This window comes from Hetaerina americana, unplaced genomic scaffold, assembly GCF_022747635.1.
Source record: "Hetaerina americana unplaced genomic scaffold, ioHetAmer1.1.p SCAF_3, whole genome shotgun sequence".
NCBI lineage: Eukaryota > Metazoa > Arthropoda > Insecta > Odonata > Calopterygidae > Hetaerina > Hetaerina americana.
This window is the reverse complement of record NW_027286874.1, coordinates 27749475-27776451: the sequence shown is the minus strand read 5'-3', so window position 1 is coordinate 27776451 and position 26977 is coordinate 27749475. Positions and strand designations below refer to the sequence as shown.

Here is a 26977-nt window from a genome sequence, read left to right as displayed (position 1 = left end):
GCTTCGAGGAAATCATTTCGGTTGTTTATATTGCCAGCAAAGGTAAAACTTGTCACCAAATAATATACGCTTTAAAATTATGATCCGAATTACGACCCACACATGGAACCATTTTACCACGAGTAATAAACGAGTTCCCATGAGTCAACAGAATGAAAGGAACACATAAAGAAGAGTTCAAAAGTTAAAGCGAAAGGAGTTTTTACGGCTGCTTAATGCCAATAAAACACTGTCAAAGAACAAGGCACGAGAAAGATATATTTTAAGGACAAATGTATGTATAAGTGCCAATTGTACCTGTTCCCGCTTTCCACTCCTTATTCAGGAGAGAGCATTCTTCCCGATCAAGGTAAATGATTTTTACACTCTGAAATTGTAGCATTGAAAGCATTCTTGTTTAACACTGGGAGAACTATTACTCAATCTAACCATTCGCGTTTCTGCCGAAGCAAAATTCATGTTTTCAACATCAGATTAGCCTCAGACAATCGAGGCAGATTTGGGGCAAATTTATATGGGAACGAAAGACATACGAATTGACAAAGATAAGAGGAAATAAGAGTGGAGTCCACTCACCTTTTCAAGCTCCCCGGCTGTTTCGTCCCGTTCAGAATCAGCTTGGGTTTGGGTTTGTGTTCTCCGTGCGTGGTGGGGAGGGAATCCATTTCCGTCGTCGAATTCACGCCCTTGTCCGGAGAGTTGATAAGGATGGACATTTCGTTCGTCGTCTTGGACGAGTGGTGCACCATGGTGGTGCCGGTCGTGGAGGTGGCGCTGTTCGCCTTGATGTCGACCGGCACCATTGGGGGCTTCATGGCCCTCCGGCTGTCGCTGGTGCAGTCCAGCAAGCGCCGATGCTCCCCCTCGTCCAGGTCGTCTTCTTCCTCCTCCTCTACCACCACTCCTCCCATCGCCTTCCTGCCTTCCTCCTCCTCGTTGCCTTCCTCCTCCTGAGACCTGTTCGAGGAAGCCGGGCCCTTATCGCCGCCTTCCACGGGGAGCATGTAAGAAAGCATCCTACGCGCGACCTGAGGGGCTGATCGGAATCGGTGGTATGATTCTCGGGGCCGATAATTCGCCCGGGCAAAAATGATTCCGCCGGTATGTGTACAAGGGGTTGGGAAAAGTCTAGCGGCCCTCCCGCGAATCCCGGTGGCTGTTACCTGACGCCGAGTTTAAGTTGTTGGCTTCCGGTTGCAACTAATATTTTCGTTCCCGAGGGTGTTACCAAACGACTCCATCCAATAACGTTATCAACACATGGGCCCACTGATCGCAGAGAGGGATGCTTTCGCCAGATGCGTCACAACGGGTCGGAGGATGATTCACGGAGGAGGATGCACACGTATCCAGGGGAGTGGGGATGTTTTTGGAGAGATGGAGCAAGGAACGATGGGGGGGTGGGGATGGCTGTGGTGCGGAAGGAGGGGTTAGAGGTAAGGGCACGAACCGTTCGCGCTTCAGCCGATGCGACCCGATGACCCAAATAAGGGGGGAGGGGAAAAAGGAAGGAGGGAAAGGTGAGCGTTAGGAGGGAGGGGGGAGGCGACCTCCCGAAAAAAGATCGATATCTCCCTTTGTCACGAATGAGGGGCACTTTCAGTATTCAGTGAGGCCTTGTTTGTGTTTTGGCGCGAATGCAGTCACGGTGCGCAGTTATTATTATTTTATTTTTACTGGATTCTCGCTCGTTCTCTCTTTCTTTGCCAGTCTTCTTTCGACTCGCCTCGAGGTATATCTTTATTCTTCCCGAAAACAAAGAATGCGAGGGCTGGCGCGAAAATGTTTGCCGTGCGAATACGAAACTAACCGCCCGACTCACTTCGTGTTGTGTGCGACAAAGTTTATTCCGTGATTTTTTTTAACGGGGCCGGCGACAAGAGAGAAGGGTGAGTGGGGGCGAAGGTTCGCGAGGAGGAGGAAGGAGGTCGGCGGGCACTCCCTTCCGGATATCACCGACGCGGATTCCGCCCAAGTTGAGGTCCCTCTTCCTACCCAGTTAGTGGCCGACTTCCGAAATTAGATTTCCGTTCTTTTCTGCAGCTGATTTCTTTACTCCTGTTGCCGTCCTTGTTGTTGTTGTTTTGGCTTAGCTCCTTTAAAATAAAAAACCCTTAATCTCTTTCCATCCGACGGAACGCCGGGTCGATTTTCCGCCGAGAGGGCGTGGGTGGCGGGTTGTTGGAGGGGGTGTTGGGCACGGTGCTACGTCGTTCAACTTGAAGTATCCCTCGCGCACGCGAGCGACTGGAGCGAACTCGGCGAGGGGGGCGGCGGTAGTTGGAAACTTTGGGTGGTAACGTTGGACCAGCTGATTCCGGGAGGGTGCTGGCTGTGGCGGGGAGGGGACGGGGGTTTGGTCGGGGAGATGGGAATGGTTGGAAGGATGGGAGGGCCGGTGGCGGGGGGGGGAGGATACCGTCGTGCTTTCGGGTGAGAATCTGGAAGGGATGAGGGGAGGACGGCGAAGGTGCGAGACCCACGAAGCGTGCGTGTGTGACACCAGGGGGGCGGGAGGTAGAGGGGCGCGAATCTTTTGATACACCTCTACGGGGTAAGGGAGAGGGTGGGAAAGGACGAGAGCGTGGAGGGGTCTTTGAGGTTACAAGGCGATGTTTACGTGGGGGACTGAGGGAGAGAGAGAAATGGCGGAGATGTCTGGCCGAATTTTTCAATTGTCCCAAAGATGTGCAGATTTCAGGAACCAGTATTTTTTTCCTCCAGCAAACTTCTGATGACCCTAATGACAGTGAGTTGCAGGATGAGTTTCTCTTATCATCTATCACTCGATTAACCTTGCGTCTTCCTTGACGAAGGAAATCGTGTATTTTGGGCACGTGTCGAAAGTTTCTCTCGACGACAAGGTAAACAGACGGTTGACTGTTATATTTCGTCCGGAGAACTGGCCGACACGGATTGTCCACTCACTGTTTACCAAAACACCTGGACGTGGCAAAGCGATGCGGTGAATGGATGCACCACACAACGCTTTCGCGACGCGGACCGGCTTTCTTTCTGCAACCAGCGGCGGTCCGTCTTGCCGCGTCGATGCCACACTTGCTTCTCAATCCCGGCACATGCGACGGTCCGAACATTCGCCGCCGACGCACTTTTTTTTATTGGAACACGGATGAGGGTAGGGGTGGTGTGTGCGGAGTAGTCGGACTCCCTTCCGGCGCCTGGATGCTCTTCCAGGCGGAGGAGTCACTCACTCGCGATCCTAGCTTTCTTCTAGGGCGGCCGGCGAGGGAGCTCCCGCGATCCCAAAGCCCGCGCTAACTACTCCCTGAGTCCTCCGCCACTCCGGCCCAGCGACTCACTCATCCCCCCCTCCCCCACACTCCCTCTCGCCGCCCACCCACCCACTCCTCCGATACCGGCCTGCCGACGGCAGCGCCGAGGCGAGAGATGCGGCGGCTGCGCGCGTCTCGCGACTTCGTTCCTTCCAATAAAAAGTTCTCCCCTCTCTTTTGCTCTTTTGAGTCGATGATATATCCACTTTTGAGTTCTCACCAAATATCGGCACTCGTATCTCTCGATCTTTCTTCTTAGTTGAGCCTGTAATGAAAATATATCCACTTCAGAACAAAAATTTCAAACATTGTTGTGATTTAAATACGAATGCAACTCGGCTACATCAAAGATTGAATGACGAACGAAAGATGTTCACCATCAAGTGAGGGTGAATAAATGAAACTGAAGCTTTCCAAATGGAAATGGCAAATAAGAAACTTGATAGAGTGAGTAGCAGAGCATGGAAAAACCTTCCCATTTAATACGGAAAGACAACAAAAGGGGGTTAATCATTTTTAAAATAAGCCTTGCCAATATTTCACCATATTTGCTCATTAACTATAAAGCAGTAGATTTCCTTAAGGTCTAAGCGTTTGCTCAGACGTAAGAGCATGTGTTCCATTAGATGTGGTTCGTCAGCAACTTTCATCCCGTCTGTAAATAAATGTTACGTACTATATTTTCTATAAATTTTATTACATTAAAACAAATTCTCACTAGTGATAACCTAACCTGACGGTCAAAAGCCAATGGTTGTCAAGGAGAGAAAATATTAATATTCACTGACCCCTAAATATAATTTGCTTCGCAGAGAACAACACCATCGGGTAAAGACTATCCCACGGGAAAAAGAAGTGGATGCATTTCATGCCATCGGGGAATAAGGCCGGATTTAAGCACTACAAAACATTTTGGCCGAAGGGAACTAAGTCAAGTGGGCTGGGATCGACCCACCTACTCCGGATACAGCGAGCTATCACGGCGGGCATCGGGTCTTCCGTTTTAGTAACAGGATTGCTACGGTTTGAGGTTCACGTCTGCGGGCGATGGAGGATGGGGGCTGGAGGGAGGGAGAGGAATCGCTCTGATGCTCCGGAAACAATGCGTGCATATCCGTGAACTCTCCCTCCCTCGCAACATTTTCCCACATCCCCAATTAAGAAAAAGTGAGAACAGTTTTGTTTTGCATGAAAGTGTACCTGCTTTGGAAGAATCACCGCTGAAAATACGGTAATTAAAAACATTCAATTTCCAGAAATTATTGCGAAACGTATCGCCTTTGGTACACACAACTATCTCTTCATTTACATTCCCACAACGTTTCGCGAAGCCAATGATGTTTTTTTTATGCTCTCATTCCTGAAGATCTGATTATCACGGGAGTAGTTAGCTATGGTGGGTAGCTTTCAAGGTCGCGTGTCTATCTCCGATAATCATCGAGAAAGCGAGACCGAAAGATAAGCCATGATAGTTGAAACTGGGCAATGCATTTCGATCTCACCAAAAAAGTGTTTCACACACAAAATATGCGGCAACATAACTTCCTTTTTCAAAGGGGTTTTGCCTTATAAAAAAAGGAAGTTATGTTGCCGCACCCTGTAAGAGACAGCATTAATTTCAAAACGAGTGCCTTCGTCAGACTCAAAAATAGACAAAACAAGAGCAAACAATTCCACATCGTCAACTGGCCATGAATCATATATGATGATGATGATAAAAAAAGTGTAAAGAAAAAGCCCAATGTGAAATTGGAAATATTCAATAAAAACTCAAAAAGAACAGTTCTGACGCATTAGTTGGAGATAGATATCTTATGACACATGAGTGAGTGACCTCCGTGGATGAATTAACATTCGAAGGTATATCCTCCAAAATATTACTGCAACATTATTAATATATTTCATAAATCGCTTTTTTTAAACTAATAAAAATAAAAGGGAAATCCATAAATATCACAATATAAAAAATATACATAACTTTAAAAGATAACAAAAAAGGCTAAGGACTTTTCCATGCTGGGAATCGAATTGCATATTTACAAGTAAGCTACAAGTATCCCATCCGAAGCCTAATCCTAGATCCTAATTTAAGCAGTGTGATTTTTCGGGGACCAGATAATCCTGGGATACCACACGCGGCATAGGAAATAGAACTGGCCCCCTAGCCTGATGTGTGAATGTCAAACTTTCGGGCTTAGACAAATTCCAAGAAACTGCGGGAGATGCCGAAATAACTTTTAAAACCCCCTTTTCAAAAAACATTTTTTTGAAATTCAACTGACTGTTCCCAGGAGAATAAATAATTAATCCTTCGAACTTCGGTAAATTATTCCCGCTGTTCCATCAGAAAATTAATATCGAAATCTTGAAAATGTCAATTTCGATGGAATTTTTATTATATCCAGGTCTCCTTATCGACGAAGTAGTATGAGATGCCTTCAAGTTCTCAGGTATCGCAAATTTTCCTCGGGACTAGAAGTCAATAGAAATATTTGGCTGACCCAAAAATACGCGCGCACTCTTTATGAATAAGAAACTATATTATTTCACCGTACAGTGCACATCGTTCGCATAGCTGCCTCTATCGTGGGCAGCATTTTCAATACTTTAAGTGGAGTCCTGGTACACAGGAACAGTTTGTAATAATTGGTTTTCTTCACTTGTGTAGTTTGAAACCCATTGAATTTCATCGTCAGTTGTGCGAGACATGTGAAGATGGTGTTATGGATGTGAAAAATGTACGTTCGTAGGTGCGATAGTTCAAAACGAACTTCTTGAGACAAAGAGCCCAAGAAGACTGGGCCACCGACCATCTGCATTTTTCTAGTGGGCAAAAGGGACTTACTCCTAAAGGAGTCTTCTCGGTGGCCATAGAATCATGGCGTCGACGTTGTGAAAAATGCGTACGTCTATACGATGATCGAAGAGGAGTGACAGAAGTCAAATTTCTGGTCTGAGTGCTTTGCCAAAACCATAGAACTTAAAGGCACCTCTAACCTCTAGGGTATGCGACCGACACTTGATATCGTATGCGCCATTAAGGATAGGTGAGCTATTTGGTAGAAGTAGGGAATGGGTGAAGGTCGCGGAGACGGACCTGCCATCAGCATTGTCCTACTCTTGTCGGAAAGACGCATAGGTAACCAAAGTTAAACTTCTCCCCCAATGGATGGCGTTGGCCACTTATAAGTTCTCTCCGCATACACCCGAAGTAGGGATATACTAAAAAACCATGCCACCGCCGCATCGCCAAGATTCGAAACCGAACCATCGGAGTGGGACGCACTTTAGGCACCAGACCAACCAGGTCCGATTCAATTAATAGAACGCTCGGTGGGCTGTACGAGCTCGTCGGCTAGGATATTACTGACATTTAGGTCATTACCTCTTCGACTAATTGAAGAATATGTTCCCTCAGCCAATAAATATCACATTAGCCAGTGGCCTTCAGGGTCGAATACTACAAACGTGCTGCTTCTTTGTAATATCATATTTAATCGTTCTACGTTGCTTTGACGGGGCACTAAATGAAATTAAAGAAAATTCTACGGAATTTCATTTATAATACAATAATTAAAAGTTATCTGGCTAAAAATTGACGGCAAAGAAAAGATTTCTGAAGAGAAAGCTTGCGAAGAAGTTGAGGAAAAGTCTCAACAAGATAAAAACAACACTAAGATAATGAGATTTCTCGAGATGAAGATCAGAAATGGCAGCAAATTCTTGGCAGTAAATATAAGATAAGTCTTGTCATTAGTGAATCACCATCACCAGATATAAATAAATTGTGAAGTGTAAAGTTAGAAGCAAAGTATCTCTAAAACCTTTAGATAAGGAGAAAAAGTTACAACACAAAACATTGTGCCACTGGAAAATAATGCATATAATATGATCGGATTTATGTGTTCTCTTGAAACTGCGCAACGGTATGGGATGGTCCAAGTACCAATGGCGAAGATAAAGGAGTGGAAAAGGAACTTAAAGGATCGGACTAGAAGTGGCTAGCATTTAGTTGTAGCAATTGTTTTTCATAAATCAACCTTTACCTGGAGGATTTTTCGAAGTAGCTCAAGATGTAATGAAATGCCTGTGTAAGAACAGGTTTTACAAAAAATATTCTGTAACACATTCGTAGAGTAGGATACGTGTTTTCGAAAAAATGTTTAAAGCCCTGAAGATGACGTTGAACGTCGAAACCCGGGTCGTATCACAATAAAAATCCTGTGGAATCACAAAGTTATTATTTTTCATTTCCAAGATGAATCGATTCCATAAAGTCACGCCGGAAACCATTAACTATTTAAAGAAACACGTATTTTCTATAAATCCCAATCTTAAAACAAAAATTTGAGATGAGACTGGAGGAGGTATTTTTACTAAAAAATAATGAATAAAAATATTTCCTAATCAAATAAATGCAATGGGGGAACTTTAAAATACAATTCCACTACAATATTTCACCTAAATTTAATAACAAATTTGCAAGGAAAAATATGAAAACCAAGAAAAAAATTAATTAAGAGTAGCGTTATTTCCAATGGATCGAACGGCTAAAATATGCTTCTTCTCTCTTCATTAAGGTGTAAACTATTACATTTATGTTACTTGTATTACCCGTTAATGAGTTACAGTGCCCGCAAAAATTAAATCTTTGAAGATGGGAAAAAATGGTGTGAAGGTGGTCGGATAACATCGCGAACGAAGGTGTTCGGAGAACCGTGTTTATTTCTCATGGAATTTTGAGCTTTATTACTTTAAGGAATATATGTGTAATACTTCGCACAGATAATATGATAAACTGTTCCCCTGAAAATTTCAGTAATCCTAATGCTGACACGGTCAATAACCATCGAAAATCACGAAAAATTCATTACGTATAAGGGAATAATGAGATCTAAAATGTCTCAAACCAATCTAATTGTTCACTGAAAACATACAAGTTTTCATGCATGCATATTTGTTCCTCCAAAGGAATCAGGAAATTACAAGTTCGCAGGAAAGCTTCACCGCAGCTACCATAACTGAGACGGTAATTTTTCAATCAGGTTTTTACGGTAAACTTCAACTGTAGATTCCTCCATATATAATTTTACATAACATTTTCTACCACTAAAAATGAATGGCAAAAATGTTTATCATAAAACATATGTGACGATAGAGGTTTAGAGAATGTGAAGAGAAGCTCAGATAGAGCACTTTTTAAATTGCTAAAACTTGAATATTTAGTGATTCGCGCAATTATTCACCGATTGCCATTTTTGAACCAAACTGCTTGGATTGCCGCATGACCTCGGCCGTGGAATATTCGCTGAAAGGCAAACACCTGAGGCGAGAGTAGAGATGCCAACATCCAAGGCCGCGGTTTCATGTTGCACTCGGGCAGTCCATGAATGAAAATAGTGCCTCCTTGGCAGTTATTAATAAATTCACTTTCACCGCCAGTTAGAAATCTAAGTGATGAGTTGTCAACTTGTTAGCGTTGACTGTAGCGCCGCCTCCATCGCTATGGCTTATGCGGCAAGATAAAAGACAATTAGCCGCATACATAAATCCTTAGGGTTTGATGACAAATTGGGCATTATTTTATGTACTTCAACGTCCAGTAGCCTCCTCGCTGTAGGTGGCAAATCCCGGCATCATATTAGAGCCGGCGGACACACCTGGCGCGTCACTGCATTCTAAAACCGACCGATTTCTTTTTCGCGGTCACGCGAATCCTATCCGGGGTCCCCTACCACAGTCCTTCTCCCCTCCATCTAAGAAGTCTGATGCAACAAATCCTCACTCGCGGGGGCGGATTCGATGGATACCCGCTCCCTTCCCAGCTGCTCGGGAAACGGCAACATCTCTGGATTTTTCCTCCACCCAAGCACTGCGTTTTTTCTTCCTTACACCGTCAGCCAAGTCTACTCTACCCTATACAGTGCGCTCTGCCAACATCTATAACTCGTTGATTTCATCCCCACTTCGAGGCCTCAGGCGAGAGAAGCTGAAGGGATTACCATGACCTCGAAGTTTCCAGACGAAGAAAAATTGCTATTCTATGATTCTGACATTGAAACAAACAAAAAGAATCAGAAGTATAAAAAACCTCCGGCGCAGTTAATGACTTTTAAGAGCCTTTTCCGGCATAATGGTCTTTAATACGTTACATTTTCCCGACAAAGAGGACAGTGGGCGTGCTGAGATTTCCTTTTGTCTTGCCGAGAGATGGGTGGGCAGGCGGATAGGATCTTCTTCAACGCGTCAATGAAGGACGGAAGGGCGATGGGGGTAGGAAATGGAAGGGGAGCGTGGATAGGGCTGGGTTTACACGAAAGAGAGCGGAGAGGCCCAACGAAGTTCCCAAAACCTCTTCAGTGCGGGTTACATGCTTATGTAATCAGAAGGCGCGCATCGAGACTCCTTGTCTCTCTCATTGACATGTTTCTCAACCTTTCCCTTTTTTCGGATGAACAACTCAAACTATCATCTATCATGAATATCCTTCACCACAACTGATCTGGAATCATTTTAAGAAATTATTCCAGGATTTCGATATCAATCACAGAAGAGTTTGTTACGATATGATATAGGTTTGCAGAAGGCACAGTCTTTTCACCGGTAACGCTTTTTACTACTTAATACTACTAAGACAAAACACTCGATTCAGGTCATCCTACTTTTTATGCTTTGGTTTACATCATATCTTTGCGGTATTTGTAATACAATAATCCAATTTGTTAAATCAAAGGGGGAAATAGTCGAACGAGATAGAAATTGACATACCAAAGGATATCTATGATATCCGTGCTTGACTAATACGAACATACACTGCATTCAAAACCACATTCTCTTTCGGGTGATGTTTGTTAAATATAGTAGTTCAAGATTTTGTATCAATTATATGTTCTCAGGAGTGCATTAGGACAATACATTATCTATCTAGAGACAATTCATAAGTGTCACTGAGCATTAAAGTTTAAGACTGGTAATTTATATTAGCTGAAAATCGCACTCGATCTGTAGCCCATGAACAAAGATGAAAAACCAATATCGGCCTGACAATGAACAGCGAACCTTCGAATACTATAACCTTTTCGCAGGCATTTTCAAAAATTACAGTTTCTGACTCTAATATTAAATTCAGATTCAGCATTGGTCTGGCAATGGATTATCTTTTCTTCCACCGATGATAAAAAGAACTCTCTTAAAGGTCGGTTATCATGGAAACTTGGTCGAGTTGAACGTGCACCGCTAATATTTTTGATGCGTTCTTCTAATAAATCAATTTAAATATTGTTCTAATAATGCATTCGCCCTCTCACTCTATTTTTTGAAACCTAGCAGTTTTCCTATAATCTTTTTCTCCCGTATCAAAATGCATTTGAGTTAAATTAGACAATATCGTTGCCTTCTGCATTTAAAAAATGGAATGTTTTCAACCTCAGTAATCAACTAGAAGGCTAGGAATCAACTATAGTGTAGAAGTCACCAAGTATTAAGCCCTAAGACGCGTGGAATTCAAACACCTGGACAGAGGATAACAGAAAATTCAAGCGCATGACGTTAAGAATGAGCGAAAGATCTCCAGCAAACCACAACAATATACGAGGCATGAAGCATGTACACCTATTTCATAAGGACCATTACTATTTTTACCGCGATGCAACAATTTTATCCTAATATCTATGAAAGAGAAACGGGAGTTGTTACGTGGGCACACCAATGCGACAGTCAGGTGCTTTCAATCGTTAATCGATGGAAATCATCAGTGAACATGAAGTCATCCTTTGATGAACGCTGTTAGATGGACAGTCCTGGTTTATGCCGTCCATTGCCCTTAGAGGTATGCAGCTTATTTTTAATCATTCTACCATTCGAAACACTCGTTTTACTTCTAAATAGATCCCTGCACTCCAGCACCCACTCGCGCCAGCATCCACTCGATCCCCCCCCCCTCGTATCCTCCTCCGACGCCACTCCCTGTCGAATCCTGTTTTGTCTTTCCGCTTCCCCTCCATTCTGGAGTGGTTCCAGATTCCACCACCACGTAGTAAAGGCAGCCAATTATCGAACGGCATATTTCTGCGGCGTAGAGGCTTCCGTGCAGGTACTTAAAATTTCTGCATTCTGCTCTACGGGCTAAATTACTAAAGGCACTCAGTCAAAGCAGGGCATTTGATCCCGAATCACAACGAGTGACTTCAATTCGAAACATAAAAGTCTGCGATGAACTTGGTCAATAAGCATGGGAAATGATACGCATTGAATGAATGTAAAACTCCAATAGCCGTATACAGTTTACCTTTCTAAACAAAGTACAAAAGAAATTAGTTGGCTAACGCCACAAGTCAAGGAGGGGTAAAAGGTAAAAAGGAAAGGGATAAGAAAGGTGAATACGAATACGCGTATTTCGGCCACTAAGTAGCCCTCTTCAGCGTACTGAAGGGTAATCGTCACGACAACACAAGTAGAAGTGAGATTGTTGAGTGAGAGTGTTGTCGTGACGATTACCCTTCAGCACGCTGAAGAGGGCTACTTTGGGGTCGAAATACGCGTATTCGTATCCACCTTTCTTATCCCTTTCCTTTTTACCTTTTACCCCTTCTTAAATTTTGGCGTTAGCCAACTAATTTCTTTTGTGCTTTGTTTAGAAAGGTAAACTGCTAACGGCTATTGGAGTTTTACATTCATTCAACACTACTAGCCGAAAGAGCTCAAATCTATCAATAATGATACGAATAATAACAATATAGCATCAAAATAAAACCCAAAGTTTTACATCGGATTTAATGCCATCGCACGCGCGGACGAAGCAGACCAAATCTGGAATTCTGTTTTCGAAATGGACCGCAGGAAAAAAAATAACAATGGGAAAGGGAGTAACATTAATTTTAAGCAGTGCTACTGATTCCTGAAGTCGTGAATCGAATTTCCCGCGAGTTATATATGACTTTTCTCATAAACTACAACCTTTTGACTTCCATAAATTCTTATACCAAGCGCCTAGGAAATAAGGCTCGCTTCGCGTGACATATATTCGGACGCAATACGTCTAGTGGGGTATATCAGTAGAGCTGACAGGAATAAGAGCTCATCGCAGGCAAATATCGATTTTCAGACCTGCATGCCTTAAATAAACTAGTGCAAATACGCGTTAATATAATTATTACGATCATATGTACTATATATTTCTTCATAGATTTTATATTTTGCAATTTTAATTAATCGAAAATAAGGGCGTAAATAGTACAGGGATGTTGGACGGAATGAAGGGAGGAAGGAAGGATGCAGAATTGAAGAGGGTCTTGTTGTACGGTTGGATGTCGGGTTATGTTTCGTTTAGAGATACAAGTGAATTGTCTCTGTAATGACATTTAAACTAGTAATACTATCGCACTGACAAATTCAACTATTCAAAATGACATATGAAGTTATGGAGATAAATATAAAGAGTGTCTTACTGTTAACCCTATAAAATATTAATAGCATAGTAATATTAACTGGTGAAACATTCGGAAAACATAGAGAGGACTCCAAAGAATGCGTATTAAGGATTTAAATGTATTATTACGCCAACCAGAAAAAGAAAGCAGAAACTTCCGCAAAAAGTCACCATAAGCTTTTTCAATATATTATTCAATGATACAAACGCAATTGGGACTACAAAAGTGAGGCAAAAATCAGTCATTTATGCAGTCATTACACATATTGATTTGTATCATTAAACACAGAAGACTAATCATTTACTCAGCAAAATCATGACAGAGGGTTGATTTTTGTTCTACTTAATTCGGAAAAATTTTTATATTCTTTTATTAACAAGGTAAAAAAACTCCATCAAAGTTTAGTTACTAGTTTTACGACAACTCTCCGCACTTAAAACACACTTCTGCTGTGGACTTTTATGCTAAAAAAAGTGAAATATTGTAGGGCAGGCATACTACGTTCCCACTAATTACGAAACAGACCACACGGAGGGTTGTACAGAAATGAATAGTAAAATTTTAATGTGAACTTCGCGATTTCTTTGGCGTGAACACAGTGCCCTTCGATGCTTCCAGAGGTTCGAATATTGCGTGTTTACCGCAAAGGTAGGCGTAGCCTTTGAAAATATCTCCTTCATTAGTAGAACACGCGAGAACCACACTCTCGAAATTCATTCTCCACACCGTTTTTGCCACTTCTGAGCCTGTAATTCCGGAGATAGTGGCGTGACACAATTAATATTTAGTGTCCTTTTAATAGCTTAGTTAATGTTACCATAAATTTAACTTGAAAGCTACCATCAATTTGTAAAGATTCTACAGGCATGCACCTTTCAGAAAATATCCCTATCATTTTATTTTCAGTATTTTACGGTATACCTACGTGGCACTGCATAATTTTTTGATATATTCATCCCAAACTGACTGATAATATTAAAGCAGGTTAAGCGACATTAAAAAGCAGGTTAAGCGACTTGAAAACATATTAACAATCACCTATTCCAGTGAGCATTGGCTATCGCTTTCATATCTTTTACTGTCCAAACAAAGCTATAAAAAAATATTCTGCCAATTCCTTAGCATGCACGAAATGTTTACCTCTGAGAGCCATGTCATGTGGAGCATTGGATAAGTCACGAGAGCGCTAGCCAACATTGAGTTGGAGACTCTTGAGATACGATTCGGAAAGCATTGAATTGCAGACTGTACCACGCCAAAATTAAGATGTTCTCATTACAATATCATTGGTATTCGGAGGCTTTCTTTGTTTCATAATAGATCCTTGATGAAAGGGTAATGATTCTTGAGAGAATTAACCTCCTCGAGCGGTCGATTCAATGTCAACTGGTTGCAACTACAAAGAGGACGATGAGAAGGAGGCCACTGAGCACAATTGAGACTTCACTATCCTGAGCATTGAAAGTGAAAGGAAGAAATGGAAACGGTGTACGGGTTTGGCAAAGAGTAGTTCCAAATATGAATCACCGTTGGTTGCGAAAAAACAGACTATTAGGTGAACACTTTATTTCTTTCAATTGCATAGTTTTTACGCATTGTCCATTAAAATAGGACAAATGAAATGCCTCACATGTCCAAGTTTATTTTTTCCAATTGGAGTTAAAATTGAACTCTCACTGAAAAATATACGGGGGGGATATAAGCAAATGAATCCATTTTTTGAAAGGATTGTCAATTCAATCGACGCTTTTGATTACAAAAATGATTGAACAACTGGTGACGTTTACCCTGTAAAAGCTAACAGTATCATCTCCATGCTTGCAGATTTAAAATTCAATTATAATTTTTCTTTGTAACCGTAATATACGTACTATACTATCTTACTAAGCTGAACAAATGATAAATAAAGCCTCGTATGAACTTAAGTAGACATTGGGTGTAGATGAGGAAGGAGTAACTTGGCAGATTCCACTGAGGATTTTATTTTTCACGACTATGGTTTCGCCGCCAGGCAGCATCATCAGGTCGCCGTCACATCAAAGTTTGTCTTCCCTCATGCCTAGTACGAAAGACTTCCACCAAGTGACGCATGACAGAGTGTCTCATAAAAGTAGACATTGAAAACGCAAGCGGCATACATAAAATGAAATGTCTTTGTTACCCACCATGCGCGTATCAGTGCATTCAGACTCACAAATAAAGAATATCTAAACATAAGCAGAAATATATTACTTAAATGTTTGAATAGCCTTTTCAGAGGTAGTGAGCTCAAGTTCAGAACCAGACACCAAGCTTAGGATGAGAAAGAAAAGGTCTTTCTAAAATAAAACTCTACCCAGTCTATTCCACACAAGCCATGCAGGTCAACGATCTAATAAACAACTGGGAAGGGTTTTCCCTGCGGGCCATAATAGAACGCGAAGGTGTGCATCTGACTCCACTATGGACGCCCCCGAGGTAATTTTGTTCCTTCAACGCTTCTCGCATGATCGCGTGATTAGGGTATTTTCCTCTGTAAGTCTCTTCTTACTCCCTCCTTTCCGTGGAAGTCGTATGAATTATTAGCGCACGATTTTCCATAGAAGAAGAGCCTTTAACTATTGTTCTACGCCAAATTATATCTTAATTAATGACATCATTAGTCCATGTCTCATGAATGCGTCCAACGGTCTTTTATTTACAATTGTCCTTAGATGCAAAGCAGAAGGTAATTCTAAAAGTTTTTAATTTTGAGGTTTCAAGCTTGCTATTTTTAGACGATACAATTCATTCGATGAAATACCAAGCGTCTTCATTGCATTTTAATCTAGAATGCTGATTCCTGCGAGGAAGACACTCATTCTAATTTTTTTTTACAAGTGTGTGGTGTTTGCCTTGTGTCTGCTCTATATGTCATAACTAACAACGCCATTTCTTTCAACATCTAATATGCAATAAAATTCCCACATCGAAAACTAAAAATCCAGAAAATTTTCGAAAGAAAAAGGTGGACTTTAATTAATATTTTGCTACACAGGGCAAATCCGGAAGTAGGTTTGGACACTCTCCTTGAGCCCCTCCACTCCCGTGAAAAATAATTGTCGATAACTTCTTTTCCCTCTGAAACTATGACCGCATATAACTGGAAAGGGCCTCAACCAGTTTTACCTCCCCCCCCCACCTCTCCGTTCATATCTTCCAGCAGTACAATAATGGGGTTTATGCCGAAAAATTCATAATATTTGACTCGCCTAAAGAAAACACATTTCCCGGTCTAAAGTTTAAATAATTAGATACATTTCTCCGTAAATAATAACATGTATGTTTTAGATTGAAACTTAACAAAACCTCTGTGGATTTCACATAAGTTATGTACTACTCACTAAGTTATGTACAACCGGCTTAAACATAGGTGACAACTCCAGATATCTCTAAGGGCAAAAACATTGTGGATTTCATGAAAATAATTTACTGCTGTACATCCGGTCAGGTGCCATAATATATCATCTAAGTGATGGAACCGGTTAAACAGTAATAAATTATTTTCGTGAACCCCATTAATTGTCTATTCAATTTGAAGATTAGATTTCACATAGGTGGGACTGTCAAAATTGCTTGGGTTTTGAATTATTCTCCCGATTGAATTATTCTCAATGAAATTGAAATTAATAGGAATAATTCAAATTCATTGAAATTTAAAAGAATACTTCAAAATTTCTTCATGAGAAAAATTCAGAAATTCTTATTAATTTCAATTTCATTGTAATCTATAAATGCATCAATTTGTATATATATCTTTCATCGTATAGCGTAAGCACATTTGCCTTTAAAATTTATATCACCATTATATTGCTGTGACAAATCGTAACTGCATTGCTCTAATAAGGCTCATAATGCCTAACAAATGATTTCATCTCCAGTCAATGAAATGTTTTCAGTCACACCTTCTCGGACCTACTGTAGTAAATACTTTTCTGTGAGTAATTTCTTTAAACTGCGAAATTCCTGAATAATGTTTTGAAGGTTGACCTATGGGGCTGTTCGGGCTTGTGCAAGGTGCTGGACAATTGCCGAATCGCACTCGATAAACAGCGACCCACACAATTATTTTTTTATGATATCCATTTGCCTTCGTCGTAAAAACTTCAGCCAACACACCGCATGCCGACCACGGAGGTGGAGGAATGGCAGGAGTCATCGGAGAGGAGCGGGCAAGACGAGAGTGCGCCCTCATCTTGGGTTTCAAGAGACACGAAACTACGGGGCAAGAGGCCAAAGGATTCCTCACAAAGAGAGGAGTGGGTGTATGGGAAGGTTGGAGAGAAGGAGAGAAGAACAGGAAGAGTGGGAGGAAGAGAGAGAGAGCGCGACAGAGAGAGAGAGAGGGGTCTTTGGCTCCTGAAAGAAAAAGAGGGTTGTGGAGAGAGGTGATGAAAGGCAGAGAGGGAGAGAGACGAGACGGGTGACTCAGCGGAGGCGGAGAGGTAACTGACTGAAGGGAGGCTGGAAAATGAGGTGCATCGGGGAAGTCAGAAATTTATTCAGGAATCCCACGCGCTCGGAACGGGGTGAGGGATGGGAAAAGGAATGAAAATGAGACAAAATTGTGGTGGGTGGACAAATTGGGAGAAAAAAGTGCGAAGCATGGTGGTCGAATATGGAAGGATAAGTATAATGGGGTACGAGTGAGCACCACGATTCTACAACAAATGAAAGCAAATACCTAGAATAACAGATGGCATTTTAACATGAATACGCGAAACTCTCGATAAAAAACTAGCCCTCTGCTCAAGAACTCGGAGTGCGGAAGACCTTGGTTCATTAAGACCATTTCATTGCACCTCAGACCAAGAGTGGCTACGTGTAATATCCAGTTAATGAAGGCAAAAGATGAATACTACCTTGATCAAAAAGTTCCCGGAATAACCACCGTGTGGCGCTCCCATCGTTCCGATTTGAGTTCTGTTTTTTTGTTAAATTGGTACATCTGTTGTTGATATTCCCTTTAAATCTTAGTGTCATAACTTGACATTTGCAAAAGTTACGTAGCCAAGAGTACATCTATCTCTGTGTGTGTTGGCGATTTTTTACAATTTCAGAAATGGATTTAAATTTGCAACAACGAACTTGTATTAAATTTTGCGTAAAAAACGGATTTAGTGGCGCACGGACGTTGGAAATGTTGGAAAAGTGTTTCGGCAACGATTCTCTAAAAAAAACGGTCGTTTACCAGTGGCACGAGCGGTTCAGAAGTGGTCGTGAGTCAATCGAAGATGATGAACGCAGTGGCAGACCATCGACATCGAAAGTCGGTGAAAAAATTGATAAAGTAAAAGAAATGTTGGTCAATAACCGCAAATTAACCATCAGAGAAATAGCGGAGGACTTGAACATTGCCTATGGATCCGCCCAAGACATTGTGGTTAATGATTTGGGTTTCCGTCGTGTAGCAGCAAAGTTGGTGCCAAAAGACCTCAATTTCATGCAAAAAAGAGACCGTGTTGACGTCGCAAAAGACATGTTTTGCGAGGCTGAACCCGATCCCACATTCATCAAAAGGATCATTACTGGAGACGAGACGTGGGTTTATGAGTACGACACGCAATCCAGACATCAGGCAAGTGAATGGCGTTCACCAAATGAGCCGAGACCAAAAAAACCACGTCGTTTTCAGTCAAAAAAGAAGGCAATGCTGACGGTTTTCATGGATTACAACGGTGTAGTGCATCATGAATTTTTGCCAGAAGGCCAGACAGTAAACAAAGAGTATTATTTGGGCGTTATGAGACGTTTGCGTGAAGCAATTCGCCGAAAGAGACCAGAAATGTGGGCAGAAAACTCGTGGATTTTGCACCATGATAACGCACCGTCGCACAGTGCTATCATTATTCGTAATTTTTTGACGAAAAATGCAACAAATACCATCCAACAGCCACCGAATTCACCTGATTTGGCTCCCTGTGACTTCTTTCTGTTCAATCGAGTTAAAAAACCATTACGGGGAACGCGTTTTAGCAGCCGAGAGGAAGTAATGGAAAAATCGCAGGAAGCACTGATGGACATACCGAAAACCGAATATAAAAAATGTTTCGAGGATTGGATCAAGCGCTGGCATAAGTGTGTTGCAGTCGATGGGGATTACTTTGAAGGGGACAATATAGATTTAGATGAATAAACTTGTATTTTTAATTTTCTGAATAAATTCCGGGAAATTTTTGATCAAGGTAGTATGAGTAACGTGGGAAGAATACGGAATAGGCCTAAGCTTACTCTTGATCAAGGCCCATTGAAAGTATTGCACGAATCTCGCAATAATTTCACAAAGAAACCATGTATTGGCCGGAGTAACTTCTTATTTTGGAAGTTAAACCTAGTTATTCAACCAACTTTCGGGTTAATAGCAGCATCATTTCATACATCATAGCAGAACAGTATGCTTTCATGAAATGATGTGTTATTTGTCACCATGCACTCCCAAGACCCGAGCACATCTCTCTTTGGAGAGCAGAGAGAGATTGAAGGTGGGTTTTTGTCTTTCAGCAGGTAAATGCTACGTTCCAAACATTGTTGGAAATTTGTCTAGGTTAGTAAAACTTTTTATTCCATTCTGAATAGAGAATGAATTGGATTACAGATAATAATCAGTCCACTCTCCTTACTACTGAACGAGAAAAATAAACCAGATGGACAGAAAAGCCTAGTACACGAATTAGATCACCAACATTATTCTTGAAATACAATACAATGAACGCAGTATTGATAAATGACTCTACAGAGGTTTCTGCCACGGTTATATATTATTGAAAAGGACAAGTAATTAAAATGAATAATCTTAATTAACTGAAGGTCAGAGATTGTAATCCGAGGTCTGAATCTCAAATTAAGCGGAAAATTACGATAAACTAGCAGAGTGGGAGGTATGATTTATTTCTGTGAAATGTCGACTGCGGTACAAGTCACGTGTTCCTGCAATTAGCTCCCCCTTTGCCTATGGTATCCAGCGAAAACGGGAGCGGAAAGCGAGTGCAGGAAGGAAGCCAGAGAGGAAGGGTCATGCCCGATGCTTTCAGAGCCCCGCCTTCCCATTTTCCGGCTCCTGGCTCGACTGACACCCGCCCTAAAATAGGCGGAGGAGGACACAAACGCGCCTCCATTGTCCGTGCAAATGGATAACTCCCGACCATTTGAGAGGCAACTGGAGGAGTGGGAAGAAGGTGAATTACTAAAGGTAATCACACTGATGGACTAGTGAACCCCGTAACTCAATCCGCCGCACATTTTTTACTCAGAGGCTTTGAAATCGTTAATGTCAAATTTAATGACTCGGGGTGACCTAAGGCAATGAAAAGAGACCCGTATGCAATGTCGCCCGAATGACTGTAAAACAAAAGTCACCAAAGGAGACTGAATGCAAAAAAAGACTAAAATAGAAGCCAATGCCAATCTGAAGCATTGCGGGAAAATTCCAGAAGTAACTTCTAGGGAATATAGTCAATCAACATGAATTAGTTTATAAAAGTAGCATGAAATGCCAAAGCAAGAGAAACTGTAAAGTGGGTGCACATAAGATTTGCTCATCATTTAGGACTTTTGTTCGGAAAATAATGTAAATTTCTACGTTTGGGATAGTTTTGGGCAAATAATTTTGAAAAAAATAAATCGCATGTATCAGACGGAAAACTATAATATAAAAATCAAGATACAGAAAAAAACAACTTTAAAACAAATGCCCTGAAACAAATCTTCTTTAATGATAAAATAGTTTTTCCAGACACTGAAAAATTATTTACGCATGTTAATGCTCCCCATCCTCACTTTCAATTTCACCGAGGCCCTCAATCTATGCGGCTGCCTGAGGAATGTTGGGAGAAATCCAAAGGAGGCTGTAAAATGGATGCAGAGCGTTTTTATTGCCATTGATATGTTGAAGACTGTGATAGAGAGGAAAACGTTAGGCAAACGAGGAAGGGGCAGGAATAGGATAGGGATGTTGGACGGATTGAAGGAAGGAAGTAGGCGAAATTGAAGAAGGGTACATCGTAGCGTCGCATGCCATGTGTTTTCTCAAATGGAATGCTTGCTGTACCGTTTGGAAGCTTGTGCTCATCCAAAACTACCTTAACGGGTAGAGTACCTACAGCAATAATTCGAAGAATAAAAGTCGTCTTCACTTATTTAAACATTGGCGGGTTATAACAGAGTTTTACGAATGCAGCGCATCTGTTGATTGTTCAGGCATAGACACAGGGAAATGAACTGGCCCCCATACCCTGATGTGTGGGTTTCGCACGCCGTCGGGCTTAGTACTGGGTAAACTCCATCATCAACTACCAAACCGAACTTAGGGTTGATTACTGTGTTTATGGATTTTATTATATATACACGATATATATATATATACATATAATATATATATATATATATATATATATATATATATATATATATATATATATATATATATATATATATATATATTTACCCTCCTCGGACTACAACCTTGACGCGGTGGAAGGGCTTGTGCGTTCCGATGACCCCTAGAGCTGTGCTGGCGGGAGTAATAATTATTGCTCCTGGTAGGGTCACCCATGCCAGATAAGTCGAAGGAGCCAGACGAAAGGTAGTCCACGCAGCGTCTGTTCCTCAGTGAGGCGGCTGCAATGGCGTCTGACCCCAGTGGGGCGGCCAGTAAGTGATGGTGTCACGTTAAAAACACTATTGAGGAAAGCAACGGGAAACCACCTCAATTATCATTACCAAGATTTACATGATGGACTATACAGAGATTTTGAGTCCTGGCAACTACGGGGCTCGGCCCAATCGGCCGTGTGTCGTGCCCGGCAGCGGGGGAGGCAAGGCTTCCGCGGTCGTCATCCCACGAAACCCTTGCAAGGGAAAACCAGCCGCAGCAGGACAGAAGACGCAGGAGAAGAAGACCAAATTAGTCAGAATAGGAACGTGGAATGTCAGGAAAACGTTGAGGACAGGGAAATTGGAGAATGTTAAGCGAGAGATGGAAAGGGGAAATATAGATAGAAGGTGAAATGGACAGAGAAGAAAACCTTCTCCATTCTTCTCCACACCCACATTTCAAAAGCCTCTAGTCTACGTCTATCCTCCTGCTTCAATGACCACGTTTCCGCGCCGTACATAGCTACGCTCCACATCAAAGTTTTTATGAGTCTTTTCTTAACATCCTTACTCAACGTCCCCGCCATCAACTCCCTCTTCCTTGTGAAAGCCTCTTTGCCTAGCGCAATTCTTCTCCTTACGTCCCTACTACTTTGACCGTGTTGGTCCAAAACACTACCGAGATACGTAAACTGTTCTACCTGCTCTAGTTTTTGCCCTCCTATTTTAATGTTTATCTTAGCCTTTTTCTTTCTAGAAAATCGCATAACCTTTGTTTTATTAATATTGATTCTCATCCAATACCTGTCGCACTGAATTTCCAATTCGCTCAGCAATGCCTGCAACCCCTTGGCTGACTGACAAACTAAAGCTTGGTCATCAGCAAACCTAACTGATTTTACGAATTCCCCGCTCAATTTCATTCCTACCTCCAGTTCTTCCCATGCCTCTTTAATCATTTCCTCCACATATACGTTGAAAAACAACGGTGATAATGGACAACCCTGCATTACACCTCTTCCTAACACTGCCCATCCGGACTCCCCGTTCCTCACTCGCACCTGTGCAGTCTGAGACATGTACAGGTTGCGGAATAGCCTCCTTTCCCTCCAATCTATTCCTATTTTCTTCAATATACTCATTAGTTTTTCCCGATTAACTTTATCAAACGCTTTTTCAAAATCTACGAAACAAGCAAATACCTCCTTGTTGTATTCTATATTCCTCTCGATTAATAATCTCATGACTGCAATGGCATCACGCGTACCTCTCCCCTTCCTAAACCCAAACTGATCATCCCCTAAGTAATCATTTGCCCTACTCTCTATCCTTTTGTTTATGATCCTGAGAACAACTTTAGCTGCGTGGGATATCAAACTTATCGTCCTGTAGTCCTCACATGATGTAGCCTTTACCTTTTTCGGAATAGGAACTAAAACTGATCTCACAAAGTCTTCCGGCCAAATTCCTTCCTCATAAATACTACGGATCAGCCCATATAGCCTAGTTCTAGTCCCGCCTATGGTACGAGCGATTTACTACACCTGGAGGTTTCAGACCAGTCAAGAGTGGTTTACGGCGTTTCCACACGAAACAACAGTATCGTCCGGAAAAAAACAACAGGAAATTTCAGAGCAAAACATCATCATTTGTGTCAATGGAGGATGAAAATATTTGTACGCAAATTATTACACGAGATATGTGTGAGGGTATGCCATAAAAGTAATCGTGACGAATTGAAATAAAAATGTACCAGCATTAATAAAATTTGGCATTTGAGAGCTACTGGTGTCATTTCCTTGTGGATAATGCTAGCTGTGGAACAGATGCGATGCCAGCAATAAATGCGGGAGTGTTCTCGGAAGAGAAACGTGCCAGCACGGCAGTGAGGATGTTTGACTTGCAATGCATGTCTTACCAATCGAACCCAATTCGGTCCATCCGCCCTGATAGGGAATTACGTGAGCAAAAACTAAGATGAATATATATATATATATATATATATATATATATATATATATATATATATATATATATATATATATATTCATCTTAGTTTTATAAAAAAAATATATACACACACATGAAGAGGTTTTAAGGCGAAACTAGGAAGTAAGAAACCTACAATAATTGCTCATCACGATTGCACGATCAATATGAAGGAAGTCAGATGCCGGTTTCGTAACATGTCAGAAGCAGTTATTGCAGAGGCAGCGATGAAAAAAACTCGACAGTGTGAGTCACTAGTTCACTTTCGAATTCTAGTCATCACGTGAATTGCCAGGGCAAATGTTGGCTTTCAGTTTCAGTGGAGGTTGAATTCTGGTAGGCGTCTCACACTGCCCATAAAATAATGAAAGGCCAGAATCATATTAGATGCTTGATCTATCGCGCGATTTCTCTCAGAATAATTCTAAATATATTTATCCTAATGCATACTTAAAATATGGAGATCGCTACGCTACCAAAGCCATTTTCGAAGTTTTTCTGAATTGCTAGCACGAGTGTATTGAGGGGGGGGGGGTATTTTAGCGAATCTGACTTGGGGTTAGAGGAGATATGAAAGAGGAATAAAGACATGGAATGTATAAAAATGGTGTAATATTTGAAGAGGTTGACGTTACTTTTAAAAAACTGAACGCTGGTTCCATTAAAAATGTGCTGTGCTTTAAACCAATACAGGAAATATCAATTGCATCAAATATCAATAATGGAAACAAATCATAGAGCATTAGACTAAAAAAGGTCCAACAGAGAGCTACGTGAAAATAAGGCGTGTCAAAATACGACAATCTAAAAACTCTTTTTATGGTATTTTAGGAACGCAATATAAGATTCGTTGTCTAAGGGAATTAGTTTTTATTAATTACTAGGATTCTACAGTAGCTTCTTACGACAATATCTACTTAGAAGGTAATATTTAGGATAAATACTTTGATACTTCAGTAAATGAAGTGCTTTGAACAGGCTCGATTGGAGAATGCGAACACGAAAGATACTTAATTACCTACAGAAGACCCCATTTAACAGTATAAATAAAAAATAACACATTTTTGACCACACGGTTAAATTGTTTTTCAGGTTCAAATCTGTTACCCTTAAGGAATTAAATAATTAGTGGTAGTTAAATACTATTAGTAAGACTTTTTTAACAAAAGTATATTTAGCCCATGATTATAGCGTTCCATAATTTTAGTGGGATGTTTAAGTCTGCGAGTGGTGGCAAACGCTGCCCAGGAATATCAACGAATGCCCACAACTGTATAAATACCGTCGGTTATAATATTCACATATGATTTTCCCAGAACTAATACTCACGTAATTTGATAATTATTCATAGAATGAAAAGAAATAAAAAATGCCTACTCCATGACTGCCGACATTCTCAATTTATGGACCATATTTCTCCGCGGAGCTTAGCCAGTGAAGGAAAGAGAGAAAAAGAACTATATCTGCCACTTAACCGAACAGCTAGGTCTCAAATCTATAAACCCCGGACTCAAACTAACAAGCAGCATTGGCATATGGCCAGAAGGGAATAATGCACCGTTGAGTCTAATTGCAACCTTCGCGGCAATGCGTCTGCCGCATCTCAATTCTTTACGAGCTCAACACTCCGGGAAATATTGGATAAACAGAAAAACAAAAGTAATCCCTCTTGACATAATTCAATTTCTCCTCCACCATTCTCTTATATTTCATCTCTCTCTGTCCTTTGGCACGGTGCTGTCCTCATTACTCGGTTTTTCTCTGACGCCTGTTCAAATAAGCCTCCTTTAAGTATCCCAACTTTAAAATTTTGCTTTAATCGTTCGATCAATATAATTAAAATACTATAACATAAACGACCAACTTGAAAGAATGCCTGTAAACTAAGGACAACACTTTTCAATCGTTGACTGAGACTAGAGCTAGCTAAATGATGAAATGAAGATGTAGTTCCACGGCAATCAACACGGAAAAGAAGGAAACTGCCGACTTAGCATAAGGTCATGGTAAGAGCCGAATTCAAAGAGTTAAATTAGCCTTCCGCCGTGTTTATCCAACTTCCCCAACAGTACGTTTCATTAGCAAGACACATAAACAGATAGAGAAATATTTTGTGAAAATTAGTGAATTGAACAAGAAGCAATTTACTAAGGAGCATAAATGAAAGATTATATAGGATTACAGAGCCTTGATCTTTAAACCATTAAAATTAAGCAACGGAAAATGTTCGTGACAGGAGCTCTAGGGGAAAAAAGAGATTGGCTAGTAAGAACTGCCACGAACTTATCATCGGAATGATAACCCGCGATGATGAAAATAATGCGTCGTGACAACGTTTTCTGTAATATCAAGTTGGTACACCAAGGAGAAGCCATTGGCCCTTGCTACACTAAATAGGTCCACAGAGAAACATTAAGTAAAGCTATTGATATATATCTTAGTTCTCCATTTAAAATTTCCGATTCATTCAACTACCAAAGAAACATCCCAAGTAATATCAGAAACGCTAATGATAAATCGAACCCATTTTTCGAATAATATCCTCCAGTGACGTTCCATTATAAATGTAAGAAAAAACTTGCTCAATCTAAAATATGGCAACAAATAAAATTGATATTATGCCAAAGAATTTCGTGCCTGACGGATATTTTATGGCCCGAGGGGCGCTGGAAAGAGATCTTTTAAGTTTAATGGTGTTTTTTTTTTGCTCTTTCATAGTGTTCACACTTACATAAGCGCCCATAAGCACATATATCTATATTCAGAATTTCCTTGACCGCAGCCACATCCGGACTACATTCTCTCGTTACGCTAACGGCGCCTAAACATCTTCAACGAGAAACAGTGAAAGTATGCAAAGGAAGAGCCGGCAATCCATGGACCAAACGCCTTTTACATATGCCTTGGCTAAAGCACACGTTATCACCCCGGAGTCTGTTTTCCAAGTGGTACAAATACCACGCTGGAATGCATAATTTTATTTCCAGTAAAATATTATTTCTTAAAATAAATTTTCCAAATATATCTTATACGGTTGAGTCACCCCGATGTAAACGATTCCCATGATGCAATTTATATCCATACATTTGATTCCAGATTTTATAGTCGTTAAATTTTACACTTCTATTTACTTCGTGCCCAGTGATTACTAAGTACTTAATTTTTTAAGTATTAACATATCCTTCGATTGAAGCTTTATCAGTAATTAACCCTTTCTAAAAATAGTTATTTAAAGGATTTACAGCTACGTACGAGCGTTTGTTCAAGACACGATTTTTCGTTCGTATTATATACTGAGATATACGTACGTATATTGAGAACGTCTTCGGGAGGAGCTAGCTGAAGAGGCCATTTTATTTGTCTTCCTGATGTAGTACGTCTCGCAGAAAAGACCGTTGACCATTGATAGCATTTTTAAATTTTTTCATTTCAAGCGGTTCATTATTATTCATTGTTAGCTAGATGTCCTTTCCACAAAGCGCTGAGACGATAAGTTACCATTTTCCCAATAGATGGTCGCTCGGCTATCTTGATTACTTTCCGAATCAGGCACCACAGCACCATTTTTGCCCCGGTTGTCCAAGTGCCTAGTTCCCCGGTTTTAACACGATATGCCCTGAAACGGCCAAACTCGAGGAATGGAATCAAGCGCTCTTA

At 41.1% G+C, this 26977-nt stretch overlaps 1 protein-coding gene and 1 long non-coding RNA gene across 2 annotated transcripts in view; both read right to left on the bottom strand.

Annotated features, from left to right (window-relative positions):
• Positions 1-3314, bottom strand: part of LOC139690919 (ubiquitin carboxyl-terminal hydrolase 36) — a 243032-nt gene extending 239718 nt beyond the window's left edge. Inside the window, exon 1 of the mRNA XM_071588541.1 lies at positions 577-3314. Within this exon, the coding sequence (XP_071444642.1) occupies positions 577-1016 (440 nt within the window). The 5' untranslated portion in view covers positions 1017-3314. The remainder of the gene's footprint in view (positions 1-576) is intronic.
• A 58-nt stretch (positions 3315-3372) lies between these two features.
• LOC139690774 (uncharacterized) overlaps positions 3373-26977 on the bottom strand; it is a 191903-nt gene continuing 168298 nt past the window's right edge. Inside the window, exon 3 of the long non-coding RNA XR_011701509.1 lies at positions 3373-3558. This is a non-coding gene — a long non-coding RNA (uncharacterized lncRNA). The remainder of the gene's footprint in view (positions 3559-26977) is intronic.